The sequence below is a fragment of the Eriocheir sinensis genome, chromosome 55 (genome assembly GCF_024679095.1).
Source record: "Eriocheir sinensis breed Jianghai 21 chromosome 55, ASM2467909v1, whole genome shotgun sequence".
NCBI classification, from domain to species: Eukaryota; Metazoa; Arthropoda; class Malacostraca; order Decapoda; family Varunidae; genus Eriocheir; species Eriocheir sinensis.
The window spans coordinates 6080237-6101282 of record NC_066563.1 but is presented as its reverse complement, the minus strand read 5'-3'; the positions used below and the strand labels follow the sequence as shown (position 1 = coordinate 6101282).

General features: G+C 40.9%; 1 protein-coding gene across 4 annotated transcripts in view; it reads left to right on the top strand.

The window, feature by feature from the left end:
• The window catches only part of LOC126983972 (uncharacterized), a 54494-nt gene that overhangs the window by 10216 nt on the left and 23232 nt on the right, over positions 1 to 21046 (top strand). Inside the window, exons 2-8 of one of the 4 annotated variants that reach the window (XM_050837252.1) lie at positions 3979 to 4123; positions 8836 to 8960; positions 10245 to 10430; positions 11298 to 11354; positions 14752 to 14848; positions 15344 to 15484; positions 17223 to 17363. In XM_050837252.1, coding sequence (XP_050693209.1) covers positions 3987 to 4123; positions 8836 to 8960; positions 10245 to 10430; positions 11298 to 11354; positions 14752 to 14848; positions 15344 to 15484; positions 17223 to 17363 — 884 coding nt within the window. In that variant the 5' untranslated portion in view covers positions 3979 to 3986. The other 3 variants (XM_050837248.1, XM_050837251.1, XM_050837250.1) reach the window with 3 other exon arrangements.

Here is a 21046-nt window from a genome sequence, read left to right as displayed (position 1 = left end):
GATATTGAGGGATAGAGGATTGGAAGAGTAGGTTAGATAAAGTGGAAGAAAGGGAAGAAGGGCGCTCGGAAAGAAGAATGGGACTGAAGAAAGGAAGGAAGAAGTGAAGGTAAAAAAGGGGATTGTAGTTAGGTTAATAGGATGATGGATTGGATGGTAAAGGAAGGGAAAGAGTAGGTCAGGTAAGGTGAAGGAAAAGGAAGATGAACGAAAGAGGATGGCAAAAGGGACTGTAGTTAGGTTAATAGGATGACGGATAGGGGGAAGAAAGAGGTATAGAGCAGGTCCGGTAGGCTAAAGAAATTGGAAGATGAACACATGGAAGGGAATGAGGCACTAAAGAAGAGAGAGGACAGCAGGGAGTAGTTGTTGGTTAGAAGATAGAAACGTAGATAAGAGGAATAGAAGGGGGTAGATAAGATGGAAAAAAATACTAAAAGAGGAGAAAGAGGAAATGAAAATGGGTAGGAGGGACCACTGGTAATCGAAGAAAGACATGGACGGAGTAGAGAAAGTAATGGAAGAAGGAGGGAAAGAGAAGAATAGACAAAGAAGGAGAGAGGAGGTGGAGTCGAAGTAAGGAAAAGAAGGAGAAAGAAAATAATTAAAAAGAATGTAAAAGAGGAAAGTATAAATGTGGAAGAGAGAGAAAGAATAAGTAAATAACGAAGGACTATGAGAGAGAAAGGAAAAACACATATATAAATACGATAGTAGGACTAAAAAGAGCAAAGGAGCAGGAAAAAAAATTAAAGGAAAGGAAAACGAATGAAAAAGGGAGGACGGAGTGAATGATATACTGAAACATGGGGTCCAATATCCGTAGACTTATAAATAAAACGAAGGAGAGGGGAGGAGTTTAACATGACAAGGATGAAGAGAGGGAGAGGAGAGAGGTAATGCAGGAAGATGAGCAGTAATAGCAGGAGAGTGGTGAGACGCGTACCAGGAGATGAAGAGAATGGAGAAGGAAGGAGAAGAGTAAACAAGCCGATGAAGCAAAGATGAACGGACAGGACGAAATGAAGGACAGAGTAAAGAAGGAAGAGAGATAAAAAGGAGGGAAAGACAGGGATGGAAAGTGGCATTAACATAGAGAACAAAGGAAAAAAGAGAACCGGAAGACAGGAGAAGGAGGGAGGATAGTAAATAAACAGAAGAAACAAAAATGAATGAACAGGAAGAAGTGGAGGAAGAGAAAGAAAGAGAAATGAGGGAAAGCCAGGCATGAAAAGTGGTATAAAAATGAAGAATAGAGGGTAATAGAGAGGCGGAGAACAGGAGAAGGAGGGGGCATAGTAAATAAATGAGACAAAGAGGAAAACAAGATAACAAAGGGAGTGGAAGACAGGGAAAGACATGCATGGAAAGTGGAGTAAACAAGAGAGAGCAGAGAGCAATAGATCGGTGGTAGACAGCGAGTAAGGGACGCAATGAAAGAATCAGAGAAGGGTGACGGAAGGCGGAAAATATATACGAATCCTTGCATGAAAAAGTAAAAGGAATTGAAATCTGCACTCACCTGAACTCTGGCCACACACACACACACACACACACACACACACACACATACATAACAGAGGACTCGATTGCTCTCTCTCTCTCTCTCTCTCTCTCTCTCTCTCTCTCTCTCTCTCTCTCTCTCTCTCTCCATCTATCTATCTATCTCCTCTTTATTATTTGATTCCTCCTCTTCCTCATATCATTTACCTACGTGGCTACTTGATTGGTCTGATATTTGTCTTCTACTCTTTTATTATTCTCTTTCGCGTAGTTTGTCTCTCTTTTAAAGGTTATGTGTCGTTCTGTCGTCTTCCTCATGAATGTTTACCTAAAGGCGTGTCATGGTACTGATTGGCTACGTGTGGTATTCTTTCTTTTATATATGTAGTTTCGGTGTTGGTGATATTTTTTAGGGTTAATGGAGCAAGTCAGTAATGGTAGAAACAGAAAATGAGCCGATATTAAACATTGCTCTCTCATAAGGACAAAATGAGCTAAAGAAAATAATGGATAAAATTATGATGTAGAGACGTCTAAATACTCTCATCCTGGAGGTGATTAAGTCGTAGAAAGGAAGGAATAAGGGAAAAAAAACATTATCACACAGGAAGCAAATAAAATCCCAATCATTGTACAAGCAAATAAGAAAAATAATTATACTACATTCCGTCATATCGGAAAAGATGAATTTAGCTTAAAATTAAAGAGATGATTCAATAACAGCAATCGATAGCTTTATTGGGCAAGGAAGAAGATAATAGGCGCACCTAACATCACCAAATGTGGGGTACAGACTTGGCAGAGGGACTGTTTTTGTGCCGAGAGCGACGGGAGTGGGCTAAAGAGTAGCCTATCCGGGTTTCTTGTTTTTATTTATTAATGATCCACGAGACATCCTGGAGTTAAACCAAAGTATGTGCTTATCTTTGTATTCATTCATACACACACTGGGAATATTTCTAAGGTGTCTGAATCACTTAGTTGAGGGAAATTCTATAGTGATAAAGTCACAAATTCGTGTCACTAATAAAATCACGAAGCCACAATAAGTGACATCACCTGCTTTGTGTAGTACAAATATGCTTATCTAAGGTATTTGATACCCGCAAAAGGGCGTGCGCTGCTGCCTCGGCCCACAGTTGTATAAAATATGAACGTATTTTCATATTTCTGTTCTGTTGTTTATTCAATGTTATGTTAAAAAAAAAGAATACTCAAAATTTTAGATATTTTTTTTATAAGAATCTTTACGAAATACAATTATAACATTACCGCCAATAAGATAGGACACGTACTTAATCCTGGATCGGCCTTGTTGATGTTAGGTGCGCCTATTAAAGCAGAAAAGAGAGTAAGTCATAAATAAACTGTCAAAAAAAAATATGAAAAAAATATCACGAGCGAGAAATAACGTTAATTATGGAGTTAATATAAAGTGAGGCTTATCAAGGGAGGACTATTCTGTTTTATCCTGGGCCATTTTGCATTCTCTTTCTCTGTCTATCTATTCATCTATCTCTTCCTTTTTTTTTTTTTTTGCTCTCAATTTTCTCTTAATCTATTCTCTTTCATCCTGTATCATTCTTTCTATTATTAAGCTGCATCCTTCTCGCCTTCTCTCTTATTCTCATTGATCTCACTGTTTTCTTCTTTACTCTATTCGTCCTTGCTCATTCTCTTCTCTCATTCTCTAATCTCTTAGTTAATACCTGAACACTCTTTATCCATCAGTTTCTTGTCTCCCTTTCCCTTTTATTTCTCGCTTCTTTCATATCATCTTGTGTTTACCTCATCTATTCTCTTTCAATATTTCCATTTTCTTTTATTTTCTTCATTTTCTCACTACCATCTCTTCAGTGATACTTTTTCTTCCTTTAGTTTCTCTATGATCATGTTCTCAATGTCTTTAATTCCTTCCATTTTTTTTTATTCCCTTCCTTTACCCTACTTCATCTTCCTCTAATTCGTTTTCACATATACATCCCCTCTAATTTATCTGTCCTCCTAATCTCCTGCCCTTTCAATTACATGTTTCTCCTTAAATTCCTTCGTATTCCTTCATTCTCCTTCCTTACTTATCTAATTTTTCGTTCTTTCACTACCTCAATTTTATACGCATAGTCTCTGATTCTCCCCTTTCGCTCAAACGCTCACCTCCCTCGTTCTCTCATTCCCTTGCGTTCTCTCTTTTATCTTCAATGGTTCGTGATCTCCGTTTGCCTATCCAATGTTTTATCTCTTTCCCTCAAATCCTCGTATTACTCGCCCTCTCGTGATCCTTGCTTCTCTTCCTTCTCTTAAGCACTGACATCCCTAGTTCCATTATTCTTTTATCTACTCTGCTAACCGTTTCCTATCCAAATGTTTTAGCGCTTTCCCTCAAACTCCCCTAAGACTCGCCCTCTGATTCTCCCTCTCTCTCGAACGCTCATATTTCCCGTCCTCTCATTCCCCTTTCTCTCCGCCCGTCCCCAGAGGTTGACATGCACCCACTGCAGTACATCCCAACGTGTCAGCTCGCCTCGGCCATCTGCCAAGACAACCCGTGGTGCCAGCAGCGACTCGATATGTTCCGGGCTACCTGCAAGTTCCGTGGAGGGCAGTGCCGGAACTCAGACAAGTGAGGATAATACTTTTTCTGCCTAGATTTTCTTTTCTTCTTTTAGTCCCTGCATGTTTTCTTCAGTCCTCGTGTTAGCAAAGGAGATATTTTGATTACTCGATTGCTTTGTAACTTTGACAAATGAGGACAATACTTATTTTCTTGGTTTTTCTTTCCTTCTTTTTGTTCTTGTTTATCTTCTTCTCCTCACGTGTTCAGATTACTCTCTTGCTTCCCAACTTGTACGAGTGGGGGCAAAACTTTTCTTCATAGTAGTTTCTTTTCTTCTTTCTTTTCGTCTTTTTTTCATAGTTTTTCTTTCCTTCTTTTAGTCCTTGGATGTCTTCTTTATCCCACGTGTTAGTAAAGGCGATACTTGGATCCCTTGCCACCTTCCCAACTTACAAGAGAAGAGACAAAACTTTCTCTCCATAGTTTGTTTTCTTTATATTTGTTAACCAGTCTTTACCGCACGCGTGAGTACAAGGGATATTAATGTTACTCCCTTTCTCGCTTGCTTCTTCCCTAATAGTCACTTCCTCCATCAGTAAGTTATGTACCTGTAATAGCATCATATGTGGTACCTTTAAGTACAGCCACACCACAAACAACACCTGACACATCATCTTCCTTCTATTTTGCTTCCTTACCGACCACTTACATCTTTTCCAATGGTCACTTTCTCTACCCCTCATCTCTATACCTGGTTAAGCATCATCTATTATTTCTATTAGCGCTACGAACCACCTAACCGATATTCCTACTTTCTACTAACCTTTTTGCATGTGTACCTGGCGGCCTCCTCAAGGTTAGACTATGTTCGTGTGGTGCAAGTTACCGATTCACGTTAGGAGAAAGGTTGTTAATGGCATCCCTTGACATTTACAGCCGCTGGACAGTCCTTCTTTTGCCTTTTTCGTCTGCTCAGCCAATAAAGGTCGCACCGTAACTTTTCTGGGTCTGGATGTAAGTCTGGTGCAGCGACAAATAATAAAATCGACTGCTGATCAATAACCCAAAGCGATATTTATTTTCTATCTCCCATTTTTGTTTGTAGTAATATTATATAGGTTAGGTTAGGTTAGGTTAGGTTCATGTATTTATTTACATTTATATCAACATTATTGTACTTGTTATCACTATTATTGTTGCTCTTACAATTATTATCCTGATTATTATTATTATTGTCATCATTACTATTACTACTACTACTACTACTACTACTACTACTATTCTTATCGCCAATATTAGTGCTACTACATCTGGTTGTACTGTTACTACTCCCACTACTACAATTACCTCTACTACTTTTACTATTACCACTAGCAAATACTACTACTACTTATATTACTCCTACTACCACTAGCACACAACTATCAGTATTCATATTAGCATCACGCGTTAATAATCAGTAAGGCAGCACCTGTGAGGCCTTGCAAGCGCTCATCGACCATTGTTCCAGGTAATGGTGAACACACAAGAGCATTTCCTACCCGCGCTCTTTGCTTTCATCGAGGCGGTTAACATTTCTACAAACCGTATCAATATTCAGCGAACAATTTATTCATACCTTGACACAGTTTTCCTGGTCTGTGAATGTGTGTGGAAGGGTGAGGGGTGATGTGTTATGTGGTGTGTTGTGTGGTCTCTGTGTGTGTGTGTGTGTGTGTGTGTGTGTGTGTGTGTGTGTGTGTGTGTGTGTGTGTGTGTGTGTGTGTGTGTGTGTGTGTGTATGAGAGTATTACCATTCTTGTCCGTCCGTTACAACGTTTTTTTTCTTCTTTTCTTGTATCTTACTTACTTCATTTTCTTTCTCCTTTTCCTTTATATTCCTCTCTCCTCTCCTCTTTCCTTCCTTCCCTTCCTCCCACTCTTCCTTACCACATTTCCTCCCTCCATTTCCCTTCTATTCCTCTCTCCTCTCCTCTTTCCTTCCTTTCTTTCCTCCCACTCTTCCTTACCACTTTTCCTCCCTCCATTTCCCTTCTATTCCTCTTTCATCTCTTCCTCACTTCACACCATATTCCCTTTCTTCCCTTTATTCCCTTACCCTTCCCTTCCTTACCTTACACCTCTCCTCTCATTGCCTTCCCTTACGCCCTTTGCACTTCCTTGCCTCACGCCCCTCTCTCGCTCGCACTAATCCTCACCACCTAATGCTACACCTTGCTCCCGGCCCACCCCTGCCCGCCTCACCTTAATTAGTGGTTTGCCAGGTGAGGTTATCAGAGCGGCTCACCTGTGTTCACGTCCTCCAATATTCGCCCTCGCCGTCCTTACCTAGCAAAAGGCACATCAGAGTTAACAATGATGGTGTGAAATAAACACTGGATTTGAGATTTAGTTGGTTTCATTTATTTTTATCTAAAGTACTCATAAAATAGTTGCGAAATGTGGTTTGAATTTTCCTTTTTAAGTCTTGTAAATTAGACAACCAACGATTACTGAAACAAACTGCTTTAAACGCTTTGAAATCATACTTCTCACAAAACAGAAACCCCAAACTCATAAAATTTGAGGAAAAAAATAGTATATGTATAACTGTACTTGAGATTTTGTTTTGATATATGTGACAGTTTAGTTAGTTTTAAGTATTTTCTTTGGAATAACCTCAAAATAATAGTGAAATGTGGGTTGTATGTTATTTTCTAGTTTTGTTAACTTAACAACTAAAGAATACTGGAAAATTAATTGTTTTTAACATTTAGAAAGTATACTTTTTTAACACAATAGAAATCCTTTACCAACATAAATTGAAAAATGACTTGTTTTATATGAAGCTTCCCAAAAATAATACAACATTCACATAAACGACTACAAATAGGCAACAGTATAATTTGTTTGCATGTAAAATATTTCACAGTACGGGATCGCAAACTGAAATGTACTAAAAGCTGCTGCAAATATTAAAAAAAAAAAACCAGCCCGGGACTCGTTACCTCTGCAACTAATGGCAATTACTTAGGTTCACCCTTTTACTTCTCCGTCGTGTTTCATTTTCATTTTGGATATGTGTATTTTTTTGTGTGCCTGGTGGGCGGGTTACCTTACTCACACGCATTCTCTTATAACGTATTTCTGTATATTTCTATCTACTCTTTTCATTCTCATTCTCTCCCTTTTTCGTTCACTTTCTTTCGTTGGTTATTTCTCCTTTTCGTCGAAGCTTCCTTTTTATGGTACTTTCTAATTGTTTTATCTCACTCACACACACAATCCATTATCATATTGCTATCTCTTCCCTCTTTTCATTCTCAATCTCTCCCTTTTTCTTTCACTTTCTTTCGCTACTTGTTTCTCCTTTTCGTCTACTTTTTCTATTTATGGTTTTCTATTTATTTTCTCCACCTCTACAAACATCACCAAACCCTCCTTCCGTCTCTTTTAATCTTGGCCTTCGTTTATTTCTCATTTTCGTCCATTTTAAAGTTTTTTTTTACCTATACAACAAATCATCAAATCATCGTTCAGTCTCTTTCTATCTTGTTTTTCGTTTGTCTTTCATTATCTCCTTCCCTTTTTCTCGATCTCTATTCACCTCTCGACCTTTCTCTCCCTCTACACACATCACCAAATCTTCTTCCCGTCTCTTTCTATCTTGGACTTAGTTTGTCTTCCATTATCTCCTTCCCTTTTTCCCGTCGCTGACCAGTGCGTAAAAAATCTCCACCGTACTTCACCTCGACAAATAGTAACGATCCACTTTCCAGCACCATACAGGAACTCTCTCTCTCTCTCTCTCTCTCTCCTGTTTGTCGGGAAATATTTATGGGCTTTCCTCTCCCCACCTACTCTTTATTTACCTTCGCTGTTTGTCTTCGCTTAGAGGGTGAGATATTCGTAGTCTTTTTAATCTTTCATAAACTCCTTAAAACGGCCAGGAATCGTGAAGGTTTTGAGTCCAGTGGGGTTAGATATTTACGTTTATTGGCAGAAAATATAAATATAGTCCCTCTTTCTCTCTTTCCCACACTCACACTCACACACACACACACACACACACACACACACACACACCAGTAATCACCACCCCGCACCTTCACGCCGTCCTACAAACACTTCCTTTATGACATATGACTAAGACACAAAGTTGGTACGCCGCTGACGACCCTTGTGATTCTGCGTGATGGAGAGCCGCCGTCGCTTCCAGAGGTAAACTGTGAAGCGACATGCACCTGCAGGGCTTAGGTGAGGAGTCACTTCCTGTCGTGGGCATTCCGGTTAAGTCTCCGGGAGAGGGTCACGTCAGACAGGCTAAGTGAGGCAAGTTGGTGGTACTTGAGTCTTGCTGTTTTATTCCTCCTTCAGTTCTGCCTACGTGAGCTTCTTAAGGCTAAGGCCTCGGCTTCACACATGTTTACATTATATAAACCAGAGTTATTACTTATTACTGGGAAGTTTTTCAAGTTTTCATGTGCCAATGCACCGGCAAGTATATATTGGTTTCAAGTAGGAGAGGAATTTGGTACATTCTTTAACATTTCGGAATAAAATAAGAAAGGTTGGAGTCACGTGTTTGGTTGAGAGAATAATTGTCTTTCTGTGTGGCCTTCCTCAGCCCTACCTTCATTCCAAGTGTTTTGTGTCTACGATAACCTTTCGGCGCCCACCTAACTGGACTGTATGCGAGTATGTCCCTTCGTAGGTATATCAGTACGGTGTTAATAATCCAGCCTCTCTGTTTTGAGTGCCTCGTGGCCTCGCTAACCTTTCGTCTTGTCACCCAACAGAGAGGACTGCATGCGGGCGTGGCTGCAACTGCGAGAAACGCCTCTGCTGGGCTGCATTTGTACCGACAGCAAGGACAAGAAGTGCTCCCGCCTCTACACGCTCGTCAACGAGAACCCTTGTGTCGGTGAGTGTCTCGGGGCAGCTCCTTCTTCTCTTTCTTACTAGGAAAGGTTCTTGCGAACTCTGAGAGGCAGGTCAGCCCAAGCGAGGCGACGCGACGCTGAGGCGACGCTTTGTGTCGTTCTGTTTGGTAATTACTCCGAGTTTCAGCTTCACAGTGTCTTTGCTCATGATGCTCCGGGCTCAAGTGGAGTCCTGTTTCTTTTTCAGCGAGAGAGAGACGTTGTATTTCCACAATGAATTTTCTGCACAGGGTGTAAGTGAGCTAGAATCATTGTTGTACCTTGCCGCTCTTATGTCAGGCTCCTATGGATTAGTATTTCTACTATTAAGAGTTTTGACGCTGAAGACCCTGGCCGCCGTTGTTGTGCTCCAGGAAGGAGAGCGTGACGTCCAGGTGATGAGTGTCCTAGCTGGGACTGACACGCAACGGACGAGATATATAACGAAAATAAAATGCTACAACCACGACCTTGGCCCAAAAGCCATCGTGGGATTGAGTCCCGAGTTCTGGGAAATTTGATTACATAGATGTTTCTTTATTTACCAAATGCTGAAAAGAAACATTTAAGGTATTAACAAAACTGTCATGTGACGCCAGCGGAAGACATGGATCATCATATTCTTTATTATATTATGAGCAAAGCTAATCAGAGCAGCAACACTATATCATAAGATTATTCTAGTTTAGGGTGACGGCTTTGAGTTGCTTGCTGTGCCTCTGCGGTGCTTCTGTTGCGGCCTTGTCCCCCCTGGCTCCGTAACACCGCTGACACAGTACATGATGCCATTGGTCTACACATCCATGCCGAGCCCTGCGTGTGTGTAGAACATAATTGTGCCAGAAAGACCTTGACTAGGAGCACTTCGTCCATGGTGAGTGTGTAGCACAAGTAGCTGGGCCGCAGCGACGCACTTGTCTTGTCCATCGATAGAAGTGTTGCGTCCGTCCGTCTTGTGTGATGCTTTTCTGCCTCCAAGTTAGCAGCCTGAAGTCTTACATTTCATTCCTAGACAGAATTCATCCAAATGTTTATGTCGGTGTTAGTCTACTTGTCTCAGGAGTCAGGCACCTCCACCAGGCTGACCCCTTGGCGTCCATTTGACGCCTGAGTCTGGCCGCGAGGCTCATGTGTCCACCGGTGAGCGTCGTTTGCATTTCGCCGCCAGACTCAGGTGGATGATAGTGTTGTCAACAGCAGTAGTGATCCAATGGTTTGCCTCCTGAGGAAAGTCCAGCAGCTGGGCGACGTGCTTAGTAACAGCCACCCCGGGGTGTCCCTTGCAGGGGAGCGGTACCCGGGGCGCGTGGCGGCCATGTCGCGGGTGGCGGCCGCCCTGGAGCTGCCGCTCTCCAAGGCGGTGCCGGTGCCCACGGCAGCCGCCACGCACCTTATCATCACCTCTTCCCAAGCTGACCCCCTCTTCCCCCTCTCCACCATCCACCACTACCTCCAGCACCTGCCGGTGACCAGTACGTGCCTCCTTCATTACCACCTTCCAGTCATTTTTGCTTGACAAACTCTTCAACACTTTCCTTTACCTCATGACACAGTCCTCAAGTCAAACACCTTTCCCAGTAGCCATAGACCCGCCCAGGCAACACCTGCATGCACCAGTCACTAGTAACTGTCAAAGTTGCGGCACACCTCTCTGTATTGTCCAGCGTTTGGTGTGTCAGCTGCACCTTGTAAACCATTTACAATTTTTTAAAACTTTGTACACAAAAGTCCTTCACGCCCCCCAAAAAATCAGCTCACCCTGACCAGCACACAACACCTCCCTCCTGTGCCTCACTCCACCCCTTGGAAAACACACACACACACACACACACACACACACACACACACACACACACACACACACACACACACACACACACATTACTGCTTCAGAGACTTAAGAATCTGACGTAGGTACTCAAGGGACACACACTCATTGATCCTAAACTGAACACTTCTCTCCTGCCAGCCATCACAATACTCCTGTAAGTGCATCGGCTATACAATACTCGACACCTTAAACAAATGAGAAAATTATATACAAAACGAAATGAACATTTCGTCCCATCCACATCTGACGCTCACCAAACACGATCACAAGCAACACCTTCACCAATGCCGACTGGAAAGCAAACACAAGACACACAACAGTGACAAAGATATCTAATTGTAAAGGAGAAATCTTGAATAACTTTAAACTTTGAAAGGGTTGCATCTTTTCCTTTTTTTAACTTATATGCAGCAGGAGGGACGAATAATGAAAGGAATATCACTTTTAAAACCACTTCCTCAATGACACTCCCTCGTTAACCTGTGCTATGGTTGTCACCCTCCTTTAGCGGACGCCTCCAACCCCAACACCACCACCATCACCACCACCACCACCTCCACCACTGGTACGTTAGCATCTCACTACCCTCCGGCACTAACTAACACCGCCACCCTCACTACCACCACCATAATCACCACCATCACCACGAATGCACCTTATCGACGCTAATGACTCACTCACTCACACTCGCTCACCCTCACAGCTTCCCTCACACCACCCTCGCCACTTCTCTGCATGACACACCTTCCAACACCCCCTCGGCACCCTTCAGCACCTCTTAAAGCACCATTCAGCACCGGCACCAAGTGAGCGTTCAGCACTAACCACCACCTTCTTCGCCACTCTTTCCACCGCCCTCCACCGCCACCTCCGCAATTTCGCCATCGCCAGCACCGCCTAGTCTCACCGCTTGCCGTAGCTTGCCTGTGTGGCGTAGCGGACACGAGCGGCCTCTTGGGGTAATGAGCAAACGTGTAGATATTTATGTATGTGTGTAGATTTTTGGGGTGAGTGTAAAGCCGGGTCTGGATCTGTCTCTGCCCTCACCGTCTTGTGTGTTGTGGGGGCAGTAAAAGAGTCGATCAGTCAGTCAGTTTGTTCGTCAGCCAGGAGCTATTTGTCGGAGATTTGAGTGATTATGTATTTCTGTTTTCCTCTCGTTATTCTTCTTATATATATTGTTTTACTTGTATGATCTTATCCTTCTTCTTCTTCATCTCATTATTATTATTTATGGGTTTTTTTCATTTCTAATCTATATTTCATTGTTTTCTCCAATCGCTTCTTTTCCTGTTTTCATAGTTACAAGTTTTCTTCCTTTTCTTCCCTTTCTTCATATGACTATTTTTTTCTACTTCTTCTTTTTCTTTTTCTTTTTCTGTTTCTTTTTCTTTTTCTTTTTCTTTCTTCTTCTTCTTCTTCTCCTTCTCTTCCTCCTCCTCCTCCTTCTCCCTCACACACTCATCTCTCAATAACGTGCTGTGTAATATTGATGTTATGTGTGTTTAGGTGACTGTGTTGTGAGTGAGTTATCTTGTTATCACTACTACTAATGTTGTTGTTATTGCCGCTGTTGTTTTCGCGTTGTTTTTGTTTGGTCCTTCCTGCACCTGAGACTCCTTCTTCGATTTCCGATAGAGATATGAAGAAACACCTTTGATAATTTACGAAGTTACTCTTACTGTTTTTTATTATTATTGCCATTTCGACTTTTATTTTACATTGCGTTCTAACTAAAACGTTTAATTCATCGCCAAAACATATGACAGTCATCAAAACAATACCATCATGAAAGAAGTATTAAGTAAAAGTCACACATGTAATATTTATGAGTACTGAAGGTCTGAGAGTAATGGGTAACTCACTACTCCATTAGAGAACAAACTGTGGATATTATGATGTACAATGGGAGAGGTAATGCAATGGTAGTAAGTCATGGGTAGACGAGAAGTGTGTGAAACTAGGGAGAAACATGGGAGGTGGAAAGCTCCTGATGTAATGGGAGGCTTATGGGGTTTCTTTGGGCCTTGAGATGAAGATGTAGCTGAAGAAGGAAAAGGAAAAGAAAAGAGTAAAGGTTATTGAAAAGGGGGAAAATATATGTACAGGGAAAGAGATGAGGGAGTAATTGAAGGAGGAATAGGAAAAGAAAAGAGTAAATGTTATTGAAAAGGAGGAAAATATATGTACAGGGAAAGAGATGAAGGAGTAACTGAAGGAGGAATAGGAAAAGAAAAGAGTAAAGATTATTGAAAAGGGGGAAAATATATGTACAGGGAAAGAGATGAGGGAGTAGCTGAAAGAGGAAAATGAAAATAAAAGAGTAAAGGTTATTGAAAAGGAGGAAAATAAATGTACAGGGAAAGAGAGGAAGGAGTAACTGAAGGAAAGAGTGGAGGAAAGTGAAAAGGAGGAAAATCAATAAACAGGGAAGAAGATGGAGTTACTGAAGGACAAAAGGGAAAAAAGGGAAGGCTTTTGAAAATAAAGAAAATATATAGAGGAAAAAGAGGAAAAGAAGAAAAAAAAGTTAGTTGAAAAGGGGGATAATTAATATGTAGGGTAAGAGATGAAGGAGGTAATGAAGGAGGAAAAGGAAAAGCAAGGAATGAAGGATACCAGAAACTTAGAATAAAAGGAGAAAGAGCAAATTGAATACAGAAGGTAGGAAGGTAATCGGTGTATAAGGAAGAAGAAGTACGAGGAATAAGCTAAAGAAGATGAAAACCCTTCCTCACCATACACCATAGCAAATATATAGCCAGTGAACATAATGTGAGGGACTAGGCACTTTGGTGGAGGTAAGTTCCTTTTAAAACTTATCTGGTAAGGCGTAAGTAGTATCGTTAAGAGTGAGTTGAAGTAAGCGTTGTGTACCGTATTGGGCTTCTCCACGCACCAGTAATGCACCACGCACCGCAGCATGCCTATATAGTTGGTACATGGAGTAAGGGGGAGGAGGAGAGAGTGTACCAGGGAGGGGGAAGGACGAAAAGAGAAGGGAATTGAGATGTCTGAACGTATGACTGAGTGAGACAAGTTGAGGTTTTGGGGTTTTGATGAAGAATGGGACTGTTTTAGGGGTAGGTTGCCCAAATCCAACATATTCTTCCTTGTTTTCATTCTCTGACGCGGCATAATGGGTTACTATTGAATATATGGATAGTTTTGTGCTCCATATAACTAACATAACTTATAATTGATAGCTACCGTAATGCGTGTGTCAGAAAACGGAAATAGAGAAGAACATATTGGTAATGGACAACTCCTTAACCTTAAAATAACACCCCGATTAGTAGTACTCTGAGTGTGTGTGTGTGTGTGTGTGTGTGTGTGTGTGCAGCATGGGGCGGGGCAGCATGACACGAGATGGCAGCACACACTCAGACTTGCTCGAGGGCAGCACCGAGGGAATAAAAACAGAATGCAGCACCGCCTCTTCACGCACAGCACCACCAGAAGCATAACACTCAATCAGCACGTCAAGAAAATGAAGCATCTTACCACTGTGCTACGATAACAAACCTCTCACTGCCTCACTAACACAAGCGAGAATGAAAAACTGACCTCATCATCTAAAAGAAATCCAAACTAATATAACCAAATTTAGCTTCAGTAAAGAATCAAAACACTGCGCTTTCCAAAATGTCCTAAAATCCCTCTCAACCGCACTAAGTCTTCTTATTGCTAGAGAATAATAATTACCATCCCTCAGACTAATGAAAACAAATAAAATCAAAAACCTTTAATTATATCCAAAAATAATCTGAAGTAGTAAAATTAAATCAGCTTGGTGGGCTCAAAAATAAGACTCATTCATAACATTTCGTTGCTTAACATGTCTGAAGCTTCCCTCCAAGGCTGAGAGCAGTGTTACCAGCTCCCTCAGTACTCCCCTTTCCCCTCACCGCCAAGCATCTTATTAATCCTCATCCCTCACCGCCCCGCCGCCGCCGCCACAGAGGCTGACCACAACGTGTCACTGGAGCAGCTCAAGTACCTGGCCGGCACCTGTCAGTCTGCCCTCGAGGACTGCAATGCGGAGGACGGCTGCCGCAGGTGAGCCGAAACCTTAAGTAACCTTTTTATCAGAGCCACAGAATAGGAGGGTTTGTCCACCTTCATATCAAGCGCCATGTTGTAACCAAAATATCCACCCAGCAGCAAAATATAAAACGAAATTGATACATGAAGGAAAGACGATAAAAAGGACACAGAAGCTAAAGACGGAAGCCAATGGTAAAACGCAAAAAAATCTACAAAAACAAAAGTATATTCAACTGCATATGTTATAGAATCAGATGAGGAAAACGAATCACAGCGTCTTAAGGTTTATCCTGATGAGTATGTGAAAAAAAAGAGGTAAAATAGATAAACTAATACCATATTTTAATAACCTATTCTTGGCCGAATAAATTTACCGTAAGAAAAAAAAACAAGAAATATTGAAAAAAAATGGTTGAGAGCGGAAGGTGAGGTCGAAGCTACAGGTATGATTATCCGTGAACTCCAAAGGTAACACGACACGTTTTCTTTCTCCTCGCCCCTACACAGTTACCTGCAGCTGCTGAACGGCCACTGCGAGGACCCCAAGTGCCACAGAGACGCCTGCATGAGCTCAATCCAGGACATCTACAAGTACCTCCTCGAGACCAACCAGGAGCTCGCCCTCAAGATCGCCCTCTGTGTGTGTAGGTGAGTGATTGGTGGCCTCGTCCTCGTTTTGTTGTTATTGTTTTTTCTTGTTTTTGTTCTCGTATTCGTTGTCGTTCTGTACTTCTGTTCGTCTTTCACTTGTATTCTTTTCTTTTTTTACTTCTTATTCTGTTTCTTGTAATCTTCTCTTTTCTTTTATTTATTTTCGTTTCTTCTTTTTTAGTTGTTTCGTCATTATTGTTCTCATAGTTCTTGTTCTTCTAGCTTTTTTCCCTCTTTTTCTTCTCCTCCCTCTTCTCCTTCTTCTCCTCCTCAGTCAGATCCTCCCGCAGAGCCAGACTGAGGCCACCTATCTCCCCATCGCAGCTTTAAGCCATTGTGCTCCGTGAAAGACAATGGCTTCAAGATACGCGGCATCTTATAGAACACTTCAGGTTTATTTTCCACCTCGTAGTCATTATACCCATGGTTTGTGGGGCTCATGCTAGGGATAATGGGTTGAAATGATAATTGTCTAAGTATTTAAGTTTTTTTTCCCCTCCTTCTATTTCTCATCCTCTTACCTTTGCTCTTCCTGTTCCTCCTCATCTTTTTCATTTTTTTTTCATTCTTGTTCTTCTTGCTTTTTCATTATCTATTTTTTTCTTTTCTTTTACTTACTACTCATGTTCTTCCTTTCTTTTTCTTTTTCCACTTTTGCGTCTCCTTTTCCTCCCTCACCTTCTCCTCCAAGTTGTGTCCAGTTATGTATCTCTTCATCATATTCTGATCTATTTACTTTGCCTTCTGTATCTTCTCTATAACTGAATAAGAACTCGGAGATGTCACACTCTCAACCTTTAAGAGGGTGTGTACGCATATATTTTTCTAAGTCGGGAACTTTTCTTTCTCTTATTATTCTGAGCAAGGGTTTTTGTATCATCCTTATTCCTTCTGATTGTTTGTATCAATTTGGTTTTCTTGTAATGCCAACGATAATTTAAAGTCTTCTTTCATGTCATTTAGTAGAGGGTAATTTTTTTCATATGGGAAATTTCTCTTCTGGCAGGGATTTTACATATTTTCTCTCCATCTTTTCCTCGGCGTCTGATGAGGATGTTTTAAGACTTCTAAGACTCTTAAGCCTTCTTACACCCTGCAGGAGGCTCCGGGTGAAGAGATTTGTAAGCTCCGTATTCAGGGGTGCCCTTAATTAAACAGGAACTGACGCGTCCTGACTTTAAAATCTTCGGAGAGTCAAAACTACACCGGCCAGTTCGAAGGTCAACCTCATTACTGTCCACCATTAAGAGTAGCTATGAAGGGGTTCTGAATCAGTGCTCCCGTTCATGAATAAACTAAACCTAATGTGTCACTGATTTTAAAGTCTTCGGAGAGTCAAAAACCGGCCAGTTCGGGGATCAAACTCAGCACTGTTCACCATCACCAGTAGCTTCAAAGGGGTCTTGAATCAATGCTTCCAGGACTAACTAAGCTGGATATGCTGTGTCACTTATCATAAGGTCTTCGGAAACTCAGTAATAAGCCGGACAGTTCGAAGGTAAAACTCAACACTCTCCACCATCAACCTGAAAATACTACATCACTTATCATAATGTCTCAGGGAAGTCAAAATAAGTCGGCCAGTTAGAAGGTCAAACACAGAACTGTCCACGATCTATAGGAGCTACGAAGGGGTCTTGAATCACTTCCTCCAGGATAGATGCATCATTAAGCCTTCTCCCTGAGCCATTGACAGCCTCAGCAGCAGCCCCTAACCAGCCGTGTCGCCCCGCAGGAAGCACGAGGGCCGGGAGGAGGAGGGGTGTCGCAGTGCCCAGCGCCGCCTGCACCCGCCTTGCGCCGAGTCCACCGAGGCGCCGTCCATCAGCCAATGCCACAACCTTGGTCGGGACTGCCGCGGCGACCGAGTGTGTAGGTGAGTGTGTCAGGTGTGTGGGAGAGTGTGTGGATAAGTGTGTCGAGTGTGAGTGCGTTGTAAGTGTAGATGAGTGTGATGAGTGTGTGAGTGAGTACGTTGTGTATGGATAAGTGTTTTGTGTGTGTGTGGATGAGTGTGTTCAGTATGTGCGTTTAGTATGTGAGTGTCCTTTGTGTGTGTAAGTGTGCTGAGTGTGTGGATGAGTGTGTCGAGAGTGAGGATGAGTGTGTGGAGTATGTGACTGAGTGTGTCGAGTGAGGATGAGTGTGTGAGTACGTACAATCACGTTTATATTCAGTAAATGTTTTGTGTTCAGGCAAGATCATCGAATACCATTAGCGAGGATATGTGCATGCATAGCTTCCACTTCACATCACTTACGAAACGGAAGAAATTAACACTGCCCGAAATACACATGAATGAAATTACAAAGGAGAGTATAAAAAAAACACTCCAGAATCAATATTTAAGAAAAGGAAATATGTTTACAGACAAGGAGATGCATACCGAAGAAAAGTATATTGAAAACTGGAAAAATATAATATAATCCTTAGCATTATCCAAACGCACGAGTTTAAGATTTAGAAGAAAGGAAAGAAGCACATAATAATAGCTATATAAGAGAAGAAAAGTCGTGTGTGTGTGTGTGGAATTTGATGAGTAACGAAAAAAAATAACACAGCCTCGGAAATTATATAAACTTTAACAACTTTCAGGAATAGGCAAATTTATATAAATATATATATATAAGGCTGTTAGTTATGAAATGCAATGAATAACAAAGAGAAATAATTACACTTCAGCCTGAGAAAACATATAAACTTTAACAAATTGCAAAGAAGAGGCTAATAAAAAAACAAATTCTTCTTTTGTATATCAATTTTCGTGTGCTGTTTTTTTTTTTTTATTCTTTCTTATAAGCTCAATTCATGTGTTTGGAAAGTAATATTTAAGCCAGCAAAAATATATAAACTTTTAACCATTTTGAGGAAGAAGAAGCGAATATAAATTAATAGAAGCTCTTAGTTGGTTGTGAATAAGGAAGAGACAATGATCCTGAACCTGATGAAACATACATATTGAATCGTGCAGTATTTTTTCTTCCTCTTTAAATGGTACTGGATTTTTTGTGTTTTCTCTCCAACAATTTTGATTAAGAGGCGAATATAAATAAAAAGAGATGTCTATAGCTGTTACTTTATTGTGGAATAGAATAAATAACGAAGAAAAATAGTACTTCAACCTGAAAAAATATATAACTTTGAACCGTTTTGAAGAACAGGCGAATATAAGTAAAAAAAACTTATGTATAGATTTATTTTTGTTTTTTATCCTTTTTTTTTATAATCTTAATTCTTGTGTTTGGAAAGTAATATTTAGAGCTAGAGAAAAATATGTATAAACTTTTAACCATTATGAGGAAGAGGCGAATATAAATAAAACAACAACAAAAATCTTATCTTATATATCCATTTTTGTGTGCTTTTATTTTTTGTTAATCTTGAAAGGCAATATTCAAAACATTGTTCCCTTATCCGTTCTGAGTAAAGTGAATGACAAAAATCGGTCAAGAAATAAGGGAGATCTATTGAAATGAAGCCGCCAAGCAATTTAGCACAGGAAAGACAATGTGTAACCCCCCTCCCCTTAAGTACGAGAAAATATATTAACTTTTAACAGTTTTCAAGAAGCGGCGAATATAAATAAGAAGAGTCGCCTAAAGCTGTTTGTTTCCACGTATGAAAGCAATTTATTGAAAAAAAGCCAAGCAATTTAACACAGGAAAGGCACATGTGTAGCCCCCAAGTACGAGAAAATATATCAACTTTTAACAGTTTTCAAGAAGAGGCGAATATAAATAAGAGGAGACGCCTAAAGCTGTTTGTTTCCACGTATGAAAGCAATTTACACCAACAAAACCGGGACCATCCTCGAGGCGGGACGCGACAGGGAAGCAATATCACTTTACTTAATTCTGGTTTCCCTTTCAGAGCGACTCCCGCACACACACACACGGCACACAAACAAGCACTTTCCCTTCAAGCCTTCAATTATAAATCCCGCGTGTAGATATAATAATTTTGTGCGCTGCCTGGATGGAGTATAGGTTCCAGCGATGTGCCGAATGGAGCGTATTTTTTCTTCCTTTCAGTATTTTTTTTAGTTTTCCTCATTTTCTTTTTGTTTTAGTTAGTGTAAATGGATGCTGCTTCTCCTCTCCACACACCTCTTTATTTTCCTTTCGCTCTAACCTGTTACTCTTCTCTTTTTTTTTTTCTCGCATATGCATTTTTTTTTCTTCTTTTCAAATGGTAGTTGATTTTTTTAAGTTTTCCTGTTTTCCCTGTTTTCTCTTTCCTCTTTTCCTCTTGCTTTTCATCTTTACACCCCTCTGATTTTCTCTATTCTCTTCTCCTTTCGTTATATTTTCCCTCTCTCAAATTCGTAGTTTTGCAAGTATTTCTAAGTTTTCCTATTTCTCTTTCCTCTTTTTTTCTTGCTTCTCATCTCTACACCCCTCTTATTTTCCCTCCTCTCTTGTCCTTACATTATATTTTCTCACTTAAATTCGTGGTTTCGCAATTTTTAAAAGCTTTTCTCTTCTTCTTCTATAAATAACGTCAATGGAGTTTGCCCTTCAAGCTTTCTATTATAAATCCCGCGCGCCGACAGTTTTGGAAGCTGCCTGGAGTATAGGTTCCCGCGGCATTCCGAACAGTGCACTTTTTTGTCTCTCTAAATAGTGGTTCATTATTTTCCTTAAGTTATCCACCTTTCCCTTTTTCCTCTTGTCCTCTTTTTCTCTTGCTTCTCTTCTGTACACCTCTCTTATTTTCCCTCTTCTCTTCTCCTTTAACTATATTTTTTTTTCTCTCTCAAATTCGTAGTTGTACAATTGGTTATAAGTTTTCCTCTTTCCTCTTTCCCTTTTCCTCTTTTCTTCTTTTTCTCTTGCTTCTCATCTCTACACTCTCATATTTTTCCTTTTCTCTTCTCCTTTAAGTATTTTTTTTTCTCTCGAATTCGTAGTTTTGGAATTCATTTTTATTTGTTTACGTCTTAGCCTATTGCGCCGGTAGGCTTTTTCCCGGTGGATCCTGATGGTCGGCCCAAGGCTTCTTGCCGGTGGGTCCTGATGGTCGGCCCAGCCCGTTCTGGCGCAGGCGAGTGTTCATAGTGGCGCCATCTTGCATTGGCTCTTGCTGCCCTCCCGGAGCTCATCTTTAATCCTAGAATCTAGAGTACGGGTTGATAGGTGGTCTTCTGAACAGCATGTGGATAATTTTAAGCCACTCGGCGGCGGCTGAAAAAAATCCCAGCTTGGTGGCACCGGTCGGGGATTGAACTCGCGTCCTCCTGAACGAGGGGCCGTCTTGCTATCTGTTCAGCCACCGCCTACCCAAAAAAGTTATCCTCTTTCCTCTTTCCCTTTTCCTCTTTTCTTTTTTTCTCTTGCTTCTCATCTCTACACTACTCTTATTTTTCCTGTTCTCTTCTCCTTTAACGATAATTTTTCCCTTAAATTCGTAGTTTTGGAGTTTATTATAAGTTATCCTTTTTCCTCTTTACCCTTTCGTCTTTTCTTCTTTTTCTCTAGCTTCTCATATTTACATCTCTAATTTGTTTCTCTTCTCTTCTCCTTTAACGATATTTTTCTCCCTTAAATTCGTAGTTTTGCA